At 37.6% G+C, this 20,997-nt stretch overlaps 1 protein-coding gene across 4 annotated transcripts in view; it reads left to right on the top strand.

Moving 5' to 3' along the window:
- Window positions 1–20,075, top strand: part of LOC129751747 (tyrosine 3-monooxygenase) — a 45,427-nt gene extending 25,352 nt beyond the window's left edge. For all 4 annotated transcript variants that reach the window (XM_055747437.1, XM_055747436.1, XM_055747435.1 and 1 more), the window contains 4 exons: window positions 8,630–9,119; window positions 9,190–9,522; window positions 15,886–16,012; window positions 17,703–20,075. In XM_055747437.1, the coding sequence (XP_055603412.1) occupies window positions 8,630–9,119; window positions 9,190–9,522; window positions 15,886–16,012; window positions 17,703–18,104 (1,352 nt within the window). In that variant the 3' untranslated portion in view covers window positions 18,105–20,075. The remainder of the gene's footprint in view (window positions 1–8,629; window positions 9,120–9,189; window positions 9,523–15,885; window positions 16,013–17,702) is intronic.
- The last annotated feature ends 922 nt before the right edge of the window (window positions 20,076–20,997 follow it).

Here is a 20,997-nt window from a genome sequence, read left to right as displayed (position 1 = left end):
AATTTTATAAAAGTAATCAGTAAAAATTCTGAAAATCTTATACTAAGATGATCCTAGAAGAAAAAGGCTTTCGCAGGAAATCAAGAAATAAAAACCTAAATTTTATTCTGGTGTCAGGTGTTTGGAAACTAATGTAAACGTGGGTGGTTAAAAGGTGAATATCTGCAAAGCGAAAAACTATGCACTGATTTGCGTTTTTAATTGAACTCATTTTTGTTGTTGAGCAGTTTCTAAGTATACTAGTTTTCTCCATAAACAAGAAACTGTCCCTATTCAACCCACTTGGGAAGTGAACAAAATTTAATGTTCTTCATCGTTAATTCCTTTCAACCTATTTTTTCACATAGTAGAAAGATTGGTGAAGGTAAAAAAATACACCTCCTATAACAAATCGGGTGCTTAAAAGGCAGCGTTCGACAGAAATATTACGGAAATAGTCCAAAAACTGTCCCGATCCAGCCCATTTTATGGTATTTAAATTCGGTTAAATTTCGACAACCTCTCTCTCTTTGCTTGAAAATGTGTCCAAACAGAATTGGTTTTTTTTTGCTAAAAAGACCAGTAAAAGAATGTGCCATAATTGGGTTTAAGAAGAGTGTATAGAACCCCTTCACATTATTTAAATTGATTTATTTTGATGAATAAAAATGAAGATATTTTTCGAAAATTCAAGCCTGGGAATACCTTTAAAATAAATTTGATATGGGTATTAAAATTACCAAAAAACTTTACTTTAGAATATAAAATGCTTGTAATATACAAATTCCACCTTTTAAAGTGTTATCTACTTATTTATGGAAATATTACTTTCTAACTCTGAATAAAAATCCGACTGAAGATTTTGTCAAAAAGTTTTGATTGAAACGTTTCAAAAATAAAGAAAAGGTTAAAATGAAAAGGTAAATTTTGAATAAATTAACTAATGAATTTTTCTGGTATCACTATCATTAGCATCACTATCACTAGCATCACATATCCAAACTGATCACAGAATTAAATGAAATACAACATTTTCCAATTTTACAATAAATTAACAGATTTTTATAAATCCATGTTATTTGCTCACTCCTGCTTCGCTTTTCAAATTGTAAACTTTTGAATGGCTATTCAAATTCAGCCGAATTTTAAACGTTCGTTGTCTAACTTTTTTCGCTTCTGATTTCTATGAGCGAATTATTCAAACTATCATTAAATTGTACTAGGCGATAAAATTTTTGTGAAATTTCGGCTTCCGTTTGCCTTTTACAAACAGAAAACTGAAAGATTCCTAAAAAAATACAGTTCTTCAATTTTTATTCCGAAAAAACACTCGCTTCGTACCAGTCTTTTTTTATTAAATTGACAAGAAAAGTTTTGAATTTTTGAAACTCATGAAATAAATCAGCTGAAGACCTCACCATACCTTTTTCTCATTTTTATTTCAAATACCATTTTTCTTCCTAAAATAATATAAGAAAGAATAATAATAAATTTCAGTTAAAATAAAATGATAAGCAAAATAGATCAAATCTTCAAAAATCTTTACACATGGCATAGCTTCCAGCCTGGTTGTATTTATGTGTAGACATCATAGTTAAAGCTTTATATTTTATTGTACTGTAGCAATCACATTTTTGGCTGATGTTTATCTGAGTTTCCTTAAGCTGAAAATTCATAAAAAAGAATCGGTTATTTTTTTAATGTTGTTCAGAGTTTCAAAAAAAATGGCAATTTAGTCGATATTTTCAACTGTTTAGAAAAAAGCGGAACCAAAATCACAGAAAAAATATATTTTTTTAACATCTCATATAAAGAAAAGAGCGATATTTTTATCTCGGGATTTCATCCCTTAACCCTCATCCGTCCCTGAAATTTTTACCCATTACATTCCTTGGAGTTTCAATTTGACACTCCTGCACGAAACCAATATATCCCCCATGTTTCTCAACCGATTTTTACAAAATTTATTGTTTTGGAAACCTCGTAGTGTAACTTAAATATGTTTCTCAGAAATACCACCTATAACACTTAAGTTTTCCGCTATTAAAAGTCCAAAATAAAATCCGAAAAACATGCTTCGGAAAAAAAGATTGTAAATCAGCTACGGAATATTCGAAAAAAATTCAGTTCGTGTTCAAAAAAGCTGAAGTTAGAAGCTATACTTATAGCTACGTACGCTTTACGTATGCACATAAGGCTACAAAAAATGTCAAAAATTAGTGTAAATACCGTACTTTTCAATTAATGAAGCGTCAAAAGCGTCACACCAAATAATTTACGAAAACAGGATTACAAAATTGATGTAATTTGACTCATTTGACTCATTTTTGGATTGTCAAAATACGAAACACAGCTTTTTTGACAAATTTTCAAAGGTAGCAGTTTTTCGAACTTTTTGTCAATTTGCAATTTCTCAGATTTTCTTGCCCTTAAATTCAACTAGTTGCTGCTATCGGTAGTTTGCGCTGACTTGTGAATGTTCAGGAAGTATGTCACATTTTTATTTATCATATTTTTGTAATGTATCGCAGCGCCTATGTAATTAGACCACTAGAAAGTATTAAAAAATTGCAAATTGACAAAAAGTTCGAAAAACAGCTATTTTAGGGAGTTCGTCAAAAATTCTGTGTTTCGTATTTTGACAATCTTAAAATGCAAAAATATGCCAAATTATGCCCATTTTTCAATCCTCATTTCAAAATTTATCTGGTATTGATTGAAACGTACGGTTTTTACACCACTTTTGACAGTTTGTAGTCATGATCTTAAAAAAATCAAAAAAAAAAATATCTTTATATGCAACGTATAGCTTCTAACTTCAGCTTTTTTGGACACTTATCAGGTGGAAAATTGTTTTTTTCCATTGAGTTTCCAACCAGAAAATTAGAAAATTTCAACAGTTGGCATGACAGTTAATTTGCATCAAAAAACACAATACCGTATTCTGGTGAAAGCTTCATTGATGCAGGATATAGCTATTTTTGCCGAAACATAAGAAAAAAACTTGTTGATCATTTTTATTTTAATATCGGTTTGTTGAAAAAAATTCAAGTTCCTAAATGGAACTACCACCAAACACTAGCAATGAGAATAAAAATCGTATCTATACCTACATTTTGTGTCACTTATCAAGTATTGCATCGTTTAATTTTACTCCTGAATATTTCTTTTCGTTTTTCTAACTTTTAATCCTTGTTCAAATGTTACTCTAGAATCTAGAACGAGAATGTATTTGATTTATCATTTTTTTTTTTTTTATTTTTTTTAAATATGTCTTTATTTGTATCAAATCATGATTACACTTATATTACATTATTGCATTAAACTAGGTGTTCAGCTCAATAATGAACTGTTCATAGCCCTATAAGTAACTAGATTATAAAAATTTATTTATAAGATTTAAATTTGCTGAGCGCAATCAAGTTTTTAATGTAGGAGAACATCCTGTAATAGCAAAAATATTTTATACTTAAAACTAAACACTATCTTAAAATTAAACTAAACATAAAGAGAACGAATCTCTGCGATGGAAGACTGCATCGATTTGCCTCTGAAGTTGGAGATGATTTTGTTGGCCATCTCTTCGATCGATTCAATGCCCGCAATCCTATGAAGATCTTCGGTGCTGTGCCAAGGTGGAAGCCGCAAAATCATTTTCAGAACTTTGTTCTGAATCCTCTGGATGACTTTCTTCCTCGTCGCGCAGCAGCTAGACCAAATCGGAACTGCATACATGATCGCTGGTCGGAAAACTTGTTTGTAGATGAGCATCTTATTTCGCAGACACAACCGGGATTTCCTGTTGATGAGAGAATAAAGAGATTTAGTGTATTTATTACATTTAGATTGAATATCTTCAATGTGATTTTTAAAAGTAAGATTCCGATCAAGTGTAAGTCCCAAGTACTTCACGTGATCAGACCATTCTAATGAAACCCCATTAAAAGTTATGGAATGATTTTCATTAGGTTTTAAAAAATTTGCTCTTGGCTTATGGGGAAATAAAATAAGTTGAGTTTTGGAAGCGTTAGGAGAAATTTTCCACATTTTCAAGTAATTCAAAAAGGAATTTAAATTTTGTTGCAATCTACTGCGTACCACCCGTAAATTTCGACCTTTTGCTGAAAGCAAAGTATCATCAGCAAATAATCTTCTACCTTTTCCTTCTGGTACATCAGGAAGATCAGAAGTAAAAATATTGTATAAAATTGGCCCAAGTATACTGCCTTGAGGGACACCAGCTCTAATGGGTGTCCTTTCAGAGCATGAATTTTGATAGCTTACTTGTAAGGTTCGGCTAGTCAAATAATTTTGAATAATTTTGGTGAGATATACAGGAAAATCAAATCGAGCTAATTTAGCTACTAAACCTTTGTGCCAAACACTGTCAAAAGCTTTTTCAATATCAAGAAGAGCAACACCAGTTGAATAACCTTCAGATTTGCTAGCGTTAATCATATTAGTTACACTCAAAAGTTGATGTGTAGTAGAATGTCCATGACGAAAACCAAATTGTTCATCAGGGAAAATGGAATTCTGATTAATGTGAATCATCATTCTATTCAAAATAACTCTCTCAAATAGTTTACTTAAAGATGGAAGCAAACTAATTGGTCGATAACTTGAAGGCTCTGAAGCACTTTTTCCAGGTTTCAAAATTGGAGTTACTTTGGCATTTTTCCATTTATTGGGAAAATAGGCCAAGTGAAAACATTTGTTGAAAATTTTAACTAAAAAATTTAAAGTGCTTTCAGGCAACTTTTTAAGAAGAATATAGAAAATCCCATCTTCCCCTGGAGCTTTCATATTTTTAAATTTTTTGAAAATCAATTTAAGTTCATCAATATTTGTCTCACAAGAACTTTCAAACACATTTTGCTTAGAAAGAATATCATCAAATTCTAGGGAAATTTGAGCATCAATTGGACTTACAACGTTTAAATTAAAATCATGAGCAGACTCAAATTGTTGGGCTAATTTTTGAGCCTTTTCTGAATTAGTTAAAAGAAGTTTATCCCCATCTTTCAAAGTAGGAATTGGCTTCTGGGGCTTTTTCAAAATTTTAGTTAATTTCCAAAATGGCTTTGAGTAGGGTTTTATGTCCTCTAGTGCTTTAGCAAAATTTTCATTACGAATGAAATTTAAACGACGTTTGATCTCTTTTTGAAGGTCGCAATAAATTAATTTCAAATAAGGATCTCTAGTACGTTGATATTGGCGTCGACGAATGTTTTTCAGTCGTATCAAAAACTGAAGATCATCATCAATTAAAGGTTGATTGAATTTATGTTTAACTTTAGGTATTGAAGCGGCTTTAGCATTGACTATTGCAGTTGTCAAATTTTCTACAGCCAAATCAATATCTTCTATTGAATTCAGTGGAACGTTTACATCTAAATTACGTTCAATAAAATTCATATATCGCTCCCAGTTAGCCTTTTGAAAGTTAAAAGTTGATTTTAAAGGGTTTTCAATGGGACTTTGGGATAAAGAAAATGTTACTGGAAGGTGGTCTGAATCGAGGTCCGCATGAGTAACTAATTGACTACAATGCTCGCCTAAATCCGTTAGAACCAAATCAATTGTGGAGGGATTTCTAATTGAAGAAAAACAAGTATGCCCATTAGGATATTCAACAGTATAATAACCTGCAGAGCAGTCATTAAACAAAATATTCCCATTTGAATTTGATGAAATATTATTCCAAGATCGGTGTTTTGCATTAAAGTCACCAATAATAAAAAATTTAGATTTATTTCTGGTGAGTTTTTGTAAATCTCCCTTCAAAAAATTTTTCTGTTCACCGCTACATTGAAAAGGCAAATATGCGGCAACAATTATAATTTTCCCCATAGAAGTTTCTAATTCAATTCCAATTGTTTCTAAGACTTTTGTATTGAAAGAAGGAAGAAGTCTAAATTTGAGACGACTATTGATGACAATAGCTACACCCCCACCTTGTCGATCAAGTCGATCATTTCGTAAAATTTTAAAGAAAGCATTGCTTTTCAAGTTATTGTCTGGCTTTAAAAAAGTTTCAGTGATGGCAGCAATATGTATGTTTTGAGTTTTCAAAAATAAAAAGAACTCGTCTTGGTTAGCCAGCAAAGATCTAGCGTTCCAATTCATAATATTTAAACATCTATTTGGATCCATGAGGGAATCGTAAAGTCATAATAATTTTGTTAGCATAATTAAAAGAAGTTTGGAAAGCTTCAAACATTGAATTTGCTTTCAACATAAGTTGCATCATTTCCATCAAATTTTGATGCAAAAATTTTAATTTTTCCTCAGTAATCTCACCCAAATCAACAAAATTGTTAGAATCAGAAGAGGAAGGAGAAGAAAAAGTATTTGAATTTCGGGGATTTTCCCAAGCCTTCGCATGAACGTTGAGACTTGGTTTTTTCCCATTTTTATTAGTTAAACCTGAAGAGGGCAACCCATTTTCAACCACCTCTGAGAACGATAAACAACGAGTCTGGGGCGCAGAATCAGCCCAGGTAACATTAAAATCACTTCGGGTATTACCCAGCCGTGATTCCAATGTAGACCGAGGCTGAATGCGAACAGGCAGGTTGTTTGCCGGCCCGACGTGTGAAGACGAAAAAGAGGAAGGAGGAGAAGAAACTTTTCTGGAAACTTTGGGATTTTTCCTAGAAGCAATAATTTTTGCCCTGATGGGACAGTCTAGCGAATTCGAGGAATGATTACCTGCGCAATTTGCACACTTAAAAAATTCTGTTTTTGGCTTATCACCACCAAAAAGGCATTTAGATTTTTCATGATCGAATGAGCCGCAAAACATGCATCTGGCATTCATTCTACAATTTTTAGTGCCATGACAAAAAGCTTGACAACGACGACATTGCGTAATATTTTGAAGAAAATTGGTAGAAGATTTACGAAAAGGTTCGAATTTGACTCGACAATGAAACATAAGACGAGCCTTTTCAAGAATTTGCAAATTATTAACCTGATCCTTTTTAAAATGGATCAAATAAAGTTCAGGAGCAAAACCAACACTACTGATATTATTCGTGTTGGTTCTTTTCCTCATTTGAATTACTTGAATTGGAGAAAAACCTAACAAAGAATTTAATTCAGCTGTGATCTCATCCGGTGTCTGATCGCCAGTGAGACCACGAAGTACAACTTTAAATGGACGATCACTTCTAGTGTCGTACGTAAAAAATTGGTGTTTTTTATTATTCAAATAATTTAAAACCTTTTGAAAATCATTAAAAGATTCCGCCAATATACGAGCAGTTCCCCTTCGACCGATCTGAAAAGAAATCTTCACATCCTTGACGGAAGTGACGATTTCTTTTCGAAAGGCATTGAAGTCAGGAATCGTGACCGTTATTGGTGGAATCTTTTCGTTTTTAAGAGTATAAGAAGAAGAAGAAGGTTTCTTAGTACTCTTATCAGAATTAAATATGAATATTTCCTCATCACCGATGTTATGAAGGACATCGAATGAATTGGAAATTTCAACTTTTTTGGCAGATGGCCCTGGATTAGGTTCAGCAATCCGTTTTCTTCCGGCCCTTGAGCCGGCCGAAGACTTCCCCATGCTGGAAAGAAAAGAGAAAATATGAATAAAAGAAAATGAAAATAATTTTAGCACTGAAAAGTGCTGATTGAAATACAGGTAAGGAAAAAATAAATAATGTAAAATGTTCCTGCAGGTACACAGCAACGATACGATGCTCCGGCGTACGTGTTGACGGCTCAACGGTACAGATGGAAGTGATTTGATTTATCATAATAACCCAATCAATTTGGCGCAAAACTAGAGCAAGAAAAATTGCCCCACTAATTCGCTTCGGCCAGCTTCCCAGAGCTTAGCGTAGCGTATCAGAACTTCCACTGTAGCACGTGTTCCGAAAATCTGACAGTAAGGAGTGAATTATGGGCTCTCCGCGTGCGTGAGTGTGTGCTCTGATGATGGCACAACAATGTTAGCCCCGGCTAAGTAAGTCAACGAGCCAGAACCATCAGCTCAACAAGTGGCCAAGAAGCTGCTTCACACAATCATTACGAAACGAAGAAACGGGCTGATGCCCGCCACCAGGTCAATTCATAATACCCACCACTCACTCATATTTGAAATGGGAAACGGCGTCCATGTGTGTATGTGTGAGAGTACGTGTCCTTAAGATTTCAGCCATAAGGAAGCGTGGGAAGAAAATTTCTTTTCATTGAGAAAAATGGTTCCCCACACATTCTTCCCCAAAAAAGGGGGTTGATTTTCCCTCCGAAACAAGCCGGTCGCAAATGATGGAAACCGGTTGAAGAGTATAATCTTGGCTCTTTATCCCTCGCCATCGACCTTCCATCCTAAAGTGGGCCAACGACAAGGCGGTTGAGAAAATCTTTTCCTCCGGTGCTTTTCGTGAATCGTTGATGCGACACAAAGTGAGGACGTTATGAAGAACTTGATGACAGGGGGAGAGTGACAATTTTCACGACCCATTAGATTCGAATGGGAGTCGATTATGACAATGAGCCTTGCCATTTTATGAAATGGTTAGCTGGAATTGTTAAAATTTTAAATCCGCAATCTTAACCGGAGATGAAGCATGAATGAATTCTGAATGAAATGTTGAATCTTACAATTTTCTTTCCTTTTTTCTAATTCAAACAGACGCCGGCCTAACGGAGGAGGAAGTGGTGCTTCAAAACGCTGCCTCCGCCTCGCCCGAGGCCGAAAAGGAATCCGTCCGCGCCGCCGTCGTTGTGCACCTGCGGGATGGCATGGCCAATCTCGGCCGGATCCTGAAGGCGGTCGAAACCTTCCACGGAACCGTCGCGCACATCGAATCGCGCCAATCGCGCAGCGAGGGCGTCCAGTTCGACGTGCTCGTCAAGGTTGACATGGCCCGCTCCAATCTGCTGCAGCTGATCCGTTCGCTGCGCCAGACCGCGTCCTTCGGTAGCGTTAGCTTGCTGTCGGAGAACACCAACGTCAACGTGAAGGCTCCCTGGTTCCCGAAACATGCTTCCGAGTTGGATGGCTGCAACCATCTGATGACCAAGTACGAACCGGATCTGGACATGAACCATCCCGGATTCGCCGACCAGGAGTACCGCGCCCGCCGGAAGGAGATCGCCGAGATTGCATTCGCTTACAAATAGTAAGTTCCCCTTTTTTCCCTAGTTTTTCCAACAAACTTTAACAACACATAACCTCAAAAAAATAAACAGCGGTGACCCAATCCCCCACATCAACTACGTGGACACCGAGAACGCGACCTGGGGCGTCGTCTTCGGCCGCGTCAAGGAGCTGATGGTGAAGCACGCCTGCTCCGAGTACATTGCCGTGTTCAGCAAGCTGGAACAGGAGAAGATCTTCGTGAAGGAACGCATCCCGCAGCTGCAGGAGATGAGCGACTTCCTGCGCCGGAACACCGGCTTCACGCTGCGACCGGCCGCCGGGTTGCTCACCGCCCGAGACTTCCTCGCCAGCTTGGCCTTCCGGATCTTCCAGAGCACCCAGTACGTGCGCCACGTCAACTCGCCCTACCACACCCCCGAGCCGTGAGTATTTTTTCTCGCATTTTTTTTTCGCTTTCAGTAACATTGCATCGGAACGTGTTGACTTCAACCGGAACTGGTTCCGGAAAGCTTGAGTGGCACAAAGGAACGGAAAATTCAAAGCTCCCGAAGGGAAGAAAGAAAGCAGCGCAAAGTTAGCTAGCAAGCTCTTATTTGTAGTCGCATTCAATGGGTTAAGTGCTGGTTGTTACTTCTTACTGTTTGAAGAATTTTTTTTTAGCTCGACCAAAGCAACGAAATAACCGGAAGTAGTCAATGATGCTCTCAGTTGCACTATGTTTTAAGGAATATTTCTTGAACGGTTGTAGAAGAAAACTATCTAACAGAACTTGGAAACAGTTTTTGGAGAAATTTTTTGCAATAACATTCTTTTCCATCCATTCCATCATATTTACTGGAACCGGAATACTCTCAAAATAAACTTAACAACAACTTTTTTAATCTATTCTTCTTCTACCACTCTGTATTAATCACCGAAGATGGAACTATTTAGAATCAAACTCAGCCACAGCCTGTCAAATCAGAGCGTCTTCGGCCACTTCGTCTCATTTACTAAAGCGAGACTAATCTCATAACAAATGTAGTGATTTTACGATTCTTATGAATTTCAATTCAGAGAATCACTCAGACACGTCTTCACAAAAGCCTTCCCAATTTGTGCTTTTCCTGTCGCTCTGCTTTTGTTTACCAGAGCCGGAAAAATCCACAAAAACACATTCTTAGCAACAGCTTTCTCAAACTGTGCTTTATTAGCACTCTGTCTTTGTGTACCAGAGCAGTAATAATTCGATAGCATTCTTAGAAACAGATTTTCTAACCAGAAGGCTAATTCAGGACAAACAATCAGCAGCAGTAGCTTTAAAAATCCAAATCAAAATAAAAATCAGAAGCAGCAGCCTTAAAAATCTGCGCTTCCTATGCCAACACCGCTTTTTCCACCAGAAGGCCAAATCAAAACAAACAATCAGCAACAGCAGCCTTAAAAATCTGCGCTTCCTAAGCCAATCCTGTCTTTTTTCACCAGAATGACAAATCAAAACAAACAATCAGCAACAGCAGCCTTAAAAATCTGCGCTTCCAAAGCCAATCCATCGTTTTCCACCGGAAGGCCAAATCAAACCAAACAATCAGCAGAAGCTGCCTGATAATCTGCGCTTCCAAAGCCAATTCCGTCTTTTTTCATCGGAAGGCCAAATCAAAACAAACAATCAGCAGAAGCTGCCTGAAAATCTGCGCTTCCAAATCCATTCCATCTTTTTCCACCGGAAGGCCAAATCAAAACAAACAAACAGCAAAAGCAGCCGTAAAAATTTGCACTTTCTAAGCCAATTCCGTATTTTTCCACCGGAAAGCCAAATCAAAGTAAACAATCAGCAGAAGCTGAGCCTGAAAATCTGCGCTTTCGAATCCATTCCGTCTTTTCCCAATCAACGTAAACAATCAGCAGAAGCTGCCTGAAAATCTGCGCTTTCAAATTCATTCCGTTTTTTTCCACCGGAAGGCCAAATCAAAACAAACAATCAGCAGAAGCTGCCTGAAAATCTGCGCTTCCAAATCCATTCCGCCTTTTTCCACCGCAAGGCCAAATCAAAACAAACTGTCAGCAACAGCTGCCTTAAAAATCTGCGCTTCCAAAGCCAATTCCATCTTTTTCCACCGTAAGGCCAAATTAAATCAAACAATCAGCAACAGCAGCCTTAAAAGTCTGCACTTTCTAAGCCAATTCCGTCTTTTCCACCGGAGAGACAAATCAAAGTAAACAATCAGCAGAAGCTGCCTGAAAATGTGCGCGTTCAAAACCAAATCTGTTCTGAACTAACAACAGCCTTTCAAAATTGTGCTTCCTCAGCCAAAATACCTTTATAACAAATTCAGAGACAGCCTTTCAAATTTGTGCTTCCTCATCCACTTCGTCTTATTTACAGGAGCCAAAATACCTTCATAACAAACTCAGAGACAGCCTATAAAATTTGTGCTTCCTCAGCTACTTCGTCATATTTACAGGAGCCAAAATACCTTCATAACAAACTCAGAGACAGCCTATAAAATTTGTGCTTCCTCAGCCACTTCGTCATATTTACAGGAGCCAAAATACCTTCCTAACAAACTCAGAGACAGCCTTTCAATTCTATTCTTCTACAGCCACCCCGTCTTATTTACAGGAGCCAGAACAACTTCATAACAAACTCAGATACAGCCTCACAAATTTGTGCTTCCTCAGCTACTCCGTCTTATTTACAGGATCCTACACAATTTCGAAACAAATTCGGCAGTCACAGTCTTTCAAATCTGTGCTTCTTGTTTCACTTCGCTTTACAATCCGGTGCCGAAGTAATCTGAAATCAATATCAGCAGCAACAGTCTGATAAGTGCTTCAAATCAGAGCTTGTCCAGCTACTCAGACTTCAAGATTTTATGTGAATGTCCCTCAGAAATACTGGATTAAAATTTAGCGGGTTTGAAAGTTGGCTCTCTGTGCCATTCAGCTCACGGTCCAGAAAATATTTGACTTGGTTTTCAATATCAATATTAATCTGCAAAATCTATATTCAAAAATTTAAGAAAAGTTCACGGAAAATTAAAAAAAAAGGCAAAATTGATCGAGAAGCAGAGGTAAATTTTTTACCACCAATCATCTTTCTCGATGAATTTTACCTATTTTTCATTCGCCTAGCAAAAAGGTAAATTTTACAGTTTTTCCATTCACCTAGCAAAAAGGTAAATGGGATGGGCTCTATGTAGTTCGCTGACAAAAAAAGGTACATTCTACCGGTTTCATTCTGAGATTGTTCCGGAATTATATGGAACACACTTCGAAGCTCACTGCAGATTTTTAAAAGCAAAAGTTCATGAGAACTAGCACAACTAAATGAAATTTTGGCTACATTTACCGTTCTGTTCCGATTTTCACATTTTACGCACGAATCCAAAACCTTTTTCTCAACGATATAACAGCTCAACTTTAAAAAACGGTTTCAGAAAATAGTTATCTTTTTTCTAGGTGAATTTTCATCTGTGGTGAATTGTACAGATTTGTTTAGCTCAATCGAGGTCAATTTCACCTCACTACGAGGTAAGCATCACCTCGCTACGAAGTAAGTTATACCTCGAATAGGTAGAAAGTACTTATTTTGGATTTACCTTCCATCTCGGTGAACTGTACCTTTTTATTCTGCTCAATTCAGATAAACTTTACCTTGCTGCAAGGTAAGCTTTACCTTTTTTCGATTTATCTTTTTTTTATGCGAATTTTACTTTTTTGTCAGCTCGATCAGGTAAACTTTACCTCGCTGTGAGGTGAATTTCACCTAGACGAGGTGAAAGTTATCTTTTTGGATTTCACGAGCATTCACCGTTTTATCTCGGTGAATTTTACCTTTTTCATTATTTTCCGTGTTGTTGAAATGATTAAAACTACACTACACTGATGGGCTAAAAGGTAAATTTTACACTTTATCCACCTTTATCCATTCACCTAACAAAAAGGTAAATGGTATGGGCTATATGGGATTCACTGACAAAAAAGCGAATAGGTAAATTTTACCGTTTTTTTATTCACCTAGCAAAAAGGTAAATGGGATGGGCTCTATGGGATTCACTAAAAAACAAGTTACATTCTACCGGTTTCTGTCTGAGATTGCACCGGAATTATGTGGAAACACCTCGAAGCAGCTCACTGCATGGGCCAAGTCGCAAAGTTCATGAGGTAGGAAGTACCTTTTCTGGATTTACATTTCATTCCTTTCTGCTCAATCCAGATAAACTTCACCTTGCTACGAGGTAAGCTTTACCTTTTTTCTAGGTGAATTTTACTTTTTTTGTCAGCTCGATCAGGTAAACTTTATCTCGCTAAGAGGTGAATTTCACCTAGACGAGGTAGAAGTTACCTTTTTGGATTTCACGAGCATTCACGTGTTTATCTCGGTAAATTTTACCTTTTTATTATTTTCCGTTTGCTAAAATGTTTGAAACTACACTACACTGAGGGGAAAATTTACCCAATTACGGTAAACAAAGCTGCCAAATCCATAAATTTACACTTTTTACACTTTAAGGACGATAGTATTTGAATACTTTTTTGTTTCGATTATAGTCGTTTTGCCATCTATGTGGCATTCACGTCTTTATATCAACAATGTAGTTGGCGAATAGTGTTTTGAAAAACTTATCCGGTACAACCGTGTTCGATGTTTACTCTTGGGCTCGAACTTGTGGACATAGGCTCACGAGGCAACTGATTTACCAACTGAGCTATATCACAAGCCCGTATTAGAAAACAAATTTTTTTCTTTTCGTGTGTTTAAGCTTGAATAAATCTATTAGTTGTAATCTTTCAATAACGGATAGTTAATCGAGATGAATGCTGAATGCTTCATAAATTGAATACAACGCTCAATTTCTAAGGATAATGCCTGAGTCATAAGTAGCGGGAATAAATTGATTAAAATTTAATCTGTGATATGTGTTATAAACACATACAGCTTTGAGTGACTTTGTTCTACTCATTGGGGTCTTCCTTAAGCCCACACATATTAAGATTGTTCCAATCATCTGCAATATGTCGTAATAAGGCCAAATAAAGCGATTAATCCCTGAAGGAAATGTAATAAATATCGAAACGTTGGAAACGTAAACAAAACGTCAAACGCCTCTCGCTCACCGATATTAGATAAGCATCTTGAATAAGCCTCCTAAAGTCCTAGAGGAATCTTTTTCATCAGAAAATAATTCTCCCCATTAAAAATAACTTATCGGGGATCTACGAGTACGATTTTTTTTACCGAACTTTCGCAGTATGTTCGGTAAAAATTATCGATCACTCGGTAAAAATATTCCGTTGATCGGAGAAAAAACCGTACTTTCGGTTAAAATGGATTTACCGAACTTTCACGGCTGGTTCGGTAAAAATGACCGATTGTTTGGTATAAATATTCAGTCAATCGGCTAAAATATCCGAACTTTCAGTAATAAAAAACTGAAATTTGGTTAAAAAAAACCGAATCGAAAATATTGCTGTAAATCGGTAACATCCGTAAATACCTAGATCTAATTAGGTACTTTCAGTGATACTTTTTTGTCGCATATACGATTACCACTTTGTATATTTACAGTCACTCGATCCTTTTTCCATCTAAATTCGGTAATTTTTTCAAAGACAATTAAAACAGACAAAAACAATCCCAGATTTCTCAATCTGAAACGCAGAACAATCCAACAATTTATTCTCCTGCCTAATTGCTACACTTCCTAAGCTTTCTTCGAGCCAGCAACAACTTGTTGCTTCTGATTCGTTGATAAACTTCCCACCGAGCAATAAATACCACAGAGCCAGTTTCCTTCTGTTTCTGACCCAGAAAACTGAGTCGCTCAGGAAGTCTGTGACTCCGGAAGCAGATGGAAGCTTTCTTTCGGCCGGAGAGGGGAATCATTTTCGCATTTCCGCATTTTCGCTTTGATGCCAACTTTCCCCGGCTCGTTTCCTTTTGGGGGGTTCAACCACTTAGTGGGTGAGTGTGAGGCTCCCTAAGGAATCAAAAAGATCAGAATCGTCATCAAAAGGCGTCGCTCCGATCCATTATTGTCGCTTTCCAAGTGCTTTCTTTCGTAGGATCGCCATTGTAAAAGAGAAAAGTTAGGTTAGGAAAGGAAAAGCGAGCAGGACGCTTATTTCCGCTAAACTCATTTTATTTCCATTATTTTGACTGGCTTGCCTTGCATTACCTACTTTTATTTCGAACTGGGAACAGTAATGTTGTCACTTTTTAACACAAGCTTAAAAATAACTGAAAAAAAAAGTTCGAAATAATTTCATTGGAAAAGGAAGAGTAAAACTAGCCAGAAAACATCAACTTTTAACCTTACAGCAACGGAAACTAATTCAATCAGGACGACAGAAGTGAAAATTGACAAAAGCGGCATCCATCAAACAAGGGGGGGCAGCCAGCAAATTGAGCTATGCAAAAAGCATAAAATTAGTTCCACACTTTCAGCCAAGCCATTCTCGGGAAACGGTTGCGAAAACCTAATTGATTTAAAAGCATACTCTCGGTCGCCTTTCCGATATCGATTAGATCGACGTGGGGCGCAGGGAAAGTGTTTCTGATTCATCACTTTCCGTCACAAAATTGTTAACAACTTGCCACCGGAATCATCATGTCGACGTTTTTTTCCTTCTATTTTTTAAGTATGAATTATTCCGGGAAAGTTGATCCTCGATCCCAAGGGAAATGTTTCTTTTTGCCAGTCTTGTTTCGATGCTCTTTTTATTTCATTTGTCAGTTCTATTACAAATCTTTAACAATCGACTTAATCTTTTTTCCTCTTTTCCTTATTTTAATTCCATAGCGATTGCATCCACGAACTGCTAGGCCACATGCCGCTGCTGGCCGATCCGAGCTTCGCACAATTCTCGCAGGAAATCGGATTAGCATCGCTGGGCGCCTCGGACGAGGAGATTGAAAAGCTGTCAACGGTAAGTATCCAAAATGGAAGGAAAAATCTCTAAATTAGGAATGATTCAAGAAAATTTAAACTCAATTTTAGGATGGCTCCGTACTCAAAATAAAAAAAAATCAGAACTAATACTCAGAATTCAGATTCAGCATTCAAAGTTCAGACTTAGAGTTCCAATTCAGAATTCAGAATTCAGACCTTCAAACAAATTCATCTTCTCAGTTTCAGAATTCTCAGAATTTAATTTCAGAGTTTAAAATCAGAATCTAATCGCGATGAAATGTGCTTGGAACAATCCAAAATTGTGAAAAAGGTTACTTTGAAATGGATTGCACTCCAAAAAAATAACAATGAAAATAATTTGATTTTTCGTGTTAGAGGAATAATTTAATTTCGATGTTGAAAAGTATTCCGATATCAGAATTACGAACAAAAAATTTACTATCCAAATTCGAATTCAAAATGTAAATTTCAAAATCATAATTAAGAGTCAATTGTTTTCTAAAAGCCTCTCTTGATTTTGGACCAGTAACAAAGACTATATGCCCATGCCTCAGAAATCCGAATTTAGCGTATTGCGTAAAGCCTGACTGGTTCTTCAAGTTTTCAATGACAAAATAACTTTTTAGAAGATACATGATTTTAATGTACCATGTTTTGTCTGTTTCAAACTAACACACTCATAAAAATTCGGACTTAAAAATCACTTGTTAAATCGCATGCAACAATTCAAATTGATTCAATCGCCTTAGGGAAAAGAACTTCCATTGGAAACCCTAAAAGCCCAACCTCATAGCTCACCTCACAACTCACAACTCGAGGGCCTGGGTGGTAGTTATACTTTATATCTACCTCCTCATCGATTAACCTAGTGGCACAGTGCACTTGACAGTGATTCCACGCGGGGGCTAGTCCGAGCTTCTAGGCTTCTGAACAGCTACCTCCTCCGTTACTAGAGACACTTGCATGCAGCAGGGAGTGGGTGGAGCTGCCCGAAGCTACTAGCTACTACCTACCAGTTATTAATTCTTAAGTGTGAGCTGGAACCGGTCAGGTTTAGCGCAGTTCCAAGCAAACCTCACGCGGTTGCCCTAGCGCGCGCAAAAATAATAATAATTTTTCAATGGCAAGTGCAAGGAGCAGGTTTTTTTTCTGCATCTAAAAAATATAACGCTCACAAGAGCGAACGCGCAAGCGCGCAAAAAAAATCCATCAAACGGTGTAATTGGCGCAATTAAAGTTTGTTGAACGCGATCCGATTTGCATGATCGTAATTTCGGAGTTGCATTTGGTCAAGGTTTTCTCACGCGCGCAGATTCGGCGCTTAACTGGACTGTGGAAGTGATCCGGATTTGTGACATTGATTTTTTGGATTTTGTTGTTGGTCTATTTGGAATTTGATGGTGACCCTATGGCCGGTAATTGAACTTTTACCACCCAGTTGAATGTTGTTTACTTTACGGTTCCATCTAGTTGGCGGCGCTTCTGATTGACTTTGACCAGGCGGTTCACTTTTACTGCACCGGATCGTAAAACAAAATCGTAGCAGGCTCCGATCGTAAAGTCTCGCCGAAATGCGGATGGCCATTGAAGCATTCTTGAGCGTATTTTTGATTTAGAGGTTTTTGTGTTTTATGAGATTTCGCTAGCACCAAAAGTTAGATCGATCCGGAAATAAATTGAACCGTATTTTTCTCTCTATTTTACAGGTGTACTGGTTCACCGTCGAGTTCGGCCTGTGCAAGGAGCAGAATGAGGTGAAGGCCTATGGCGCCGGTTTGTTGTCCGCCTACGGAGAGCTGCTGCACGCCATCAGCGACAAGCCAGAGCACCGCGCATTCGACCCAGCCAGCACCGCCGTTCAGCCCTACCAAGATCAAGAATACCAGCCCATCTACTACGTGGCTGAGAGTTTCGAGGATGCCAAGGAGAAGTTCCGTCGCTGGGTATCGACCATGTCCCGACCATTCGAGGTGCGCTTCAACCCACACACCGAACGCGTCGAGGTCCTCGATTCCGTCGACAAACTGGACACCCTGGTGTCCCAGCTGAACACAGAAATCCTGCATCTGACGAACGCAATCGCCAAACTGCGACAACCGTTCTGCTAAAGCAAAAGATTTTAAAATAATTTACTAAACAATAAGAGTGTCGCGTCCGACTCCGTCCGAGTGCCAACCCGCGTCCCGGATTGCGGGGACCACATCCGGTAGCCAGATCCTACCGGAAATAGCTAGGCGGCACTCGACCAGTAGCGCAGCAAAGAAACAATGACGACCGACCGATATTCTCTTTTTTAACCTTAAACGCCTATAAAAAGCAAACACTATATTCTCACGCTAATGACAGCCAAAAAGACAACAACAGTATTTAAAAAAAAAAAGTGCGCGTATTACCCCACACCAGGGGCGCATCTCGGGACGCCGAGATGACACCAAGGAACCTACACCTTCCTATAAAAACCGAATGGAGTAGCAGAAGCAGAAGTCGGACCAATCCTATCCAACCAATCCCCAAGACACGAGAAAGCAGCTTTCATTCATATTTTCCGGAGAATATGAATGCAACCCGCACGATTAGCAGGATCCACGCGATGTTCCGCGTTCAGGCGCGGTCATCGCCATCGAAACACTGTCAGGCCCAATTTTTGGAATTCGAACAAAATTTCGCGTTCTGAGTGTTCAACTTTGCGAAATTTTCAACTAGCCATACCACAAAAAAAAACTAAAATTCCGAATCACCCCCCCTACAATGCACCAAGCATCAAGTTTCATCCAGGACATCCTGCTGCACATCTGCTCTCCCGCGTCACTTCATCGCTTCTCCTAAACAAGCAAATACGCCCACACATCTACAAAACACGCTGCGCAAATTGTTCACTGATTTTAAATAGTAACATTGAACCCTAGGAAGCATATGTTTATTTATAGATTCTTATAAGTATTATTTACTATTTAAATTAGGGTAACGTAAATTATTTGATCTTTTGTTGAGGATTGAGCGCTTCTTCTCGTATGCGTAGAAGAACAAATTTTAGAACAGAGAAAGAGAGAGAGAGAGTGCGAGCGGCCAGGATTCGAGTGGATCCTCCCAGAAAGCGGAATTTTCTGACTAGGAGGACCGAAAGCCCTGGATACCAACCGCCGATCCCCGTATATCGTCACTTATGGTGCAAAAGATTGACTGCTTTTGCGACGAAAACACCACCCATTCGAGGACCGACGCGTTGATCTGCAGGGCTGCTCCTCGCAAAAGGACGATTCCCGGAAAACCCTGGAATCCACTGGAGTCTTCAGCGGCCGATCAAACGTGACAGAGAGAGAGAAAAAAATAACACAATCCAAGCAGAACGGAACCAACCCTTTAAGAACACCTTCGTCCCCAAAGAATGCCGACCATAAGCGAACCCCCGAAAGGCGTTTGCTTAGGAGAAAATCATCCTCGATCTTCCCTTAAAAACACTCATTTTTATCATTTTTCAAATTATATATACTTTCTTTTATTTTTTTATTCCCACTTTTAAATATCATTAGGCCATAAGGAGCGTCCATAAAAAATAAGACAAAAGTGTAGTGAACGACACTTACACAATCAAAAAATATTATAGCCCTTAAACCCCTACATACATACACAAAGCTTTGCTCAAGCTCAAAATTGACACACACACCCTATTAAAAGGGTGGACACGCTTTACCTTTACTTCCTATATCTACCTATTATTCTGCTTAAAAATGTGTATAAAAGCAAGGCATTATAAAACTATTGGAATTGAGCGCTCCAACAAACCCCCGTGGGAGACATAAACTCTTTTTTTTTATCTTCAAAAAGTAATAGAACACCTATGTCTGCGATATTGTATAAGTTTGTAGAAATAGCACACACACACCCAAACACACATAAGAAAAAAACACACACACACGGACATACAATTTGAAGGCAAAAATTTGTATTATTTTTTTTATAAAAGAGTATATATTATAAAGAGAGTATAAGAAAAATTGAAATGAAACGATGAAACAAGCAAAAGCAATGTTGCTGAATGAAAATTGTAATTGAGTAAAAATAAACGAAAGAAAAAACAAGTTATTGATGTTTGGTATTCGGGTTTATGAAAAAAAATATCACATTTTTCAATTTCGAGTGACTAATAACTATAACCTGAACATATTAACCAAAAAGTCCCTTGGAGAAACTCAGAATTAAATTTCGAATTGATACTTTGAAATTCCGAAACAAACAAAGTTGAACAGATGATTCTTCAGTTCTTATTGTTGAATGAGCTTAAAAAGGTTAAATTTTTGCTCTAGAACGAGTCCTAAACTTGTTTCATAGAACTAATAACACTTATCTCTTTTTAAAACGATTGTTGTGTACATTCAACAAAATTTCGTTTAAAAAGTCAAGAGAACCATGCGAAACAATAGCGTTTGATTCATGTAAAAAGTTAACTCAGGCTGAATATTGATCATTTTCATCCTATTTCACTTCCGTTCTACGCAAGAATGTCCCATGCGACTTTTGGGTCATTTTCATTGTTTTGTTGCTGACTGCTTATTTTGGTGTTTTCTTCCGAAAACAAACACAAACAAATATGCTTTGTTTTGAACTTATAAGAAATTTTCATCTACGTCGTTGTCTCTATATTGATGTGGCTTCAGAAAATTTAGAAAAAAAACAGGATATTATAGCCAAAATCCGGTTTTAACGTTTACAAAGCTGAATAGTGGTCCAATGTTTCGTAGTGTTTAATAGAAAGAAAGTGGATTTTCGGCGTTCGAATCGGAGGAATAAGTTTTCTACAAGCTGCGGTAAAGGGGTCTGGTGCTACGTGCTACGTCTTCCGGACCAACTCAAAAAGGCTGAAGTCCAGCTTCTCCGTTAATCCAAGGACGTTCAAAAGCTAAGTACATTCCAAATTTATGCATTATTTGTTATTTTTCATAATTCTCAAATGATGTTTTATAATAATTTAAAAAAACATGAATTTTAGATGTTTTGACACCG

This window comes from Uranotaenia lowii, chromosome 3, assembly GCF_029784155.1.
Source record: "Uranotaenia lowii strain MFRU-FL chromosome 3, ASM2978415v1, whole genome shotgun sequence".
Taxonomy (NCBI): domain Eukaryota; kingdom Metazoa; phylum Arthropoda; class Insecta; order Diptera; family Culicidae; genus Uranotaenia; species Uranotaenia lowii.
The sequence above is the reverse complement of the archived record's forward strand: the minus strand, read 5'-3'. Positions and strand labels throughout refer to the sequence as shown.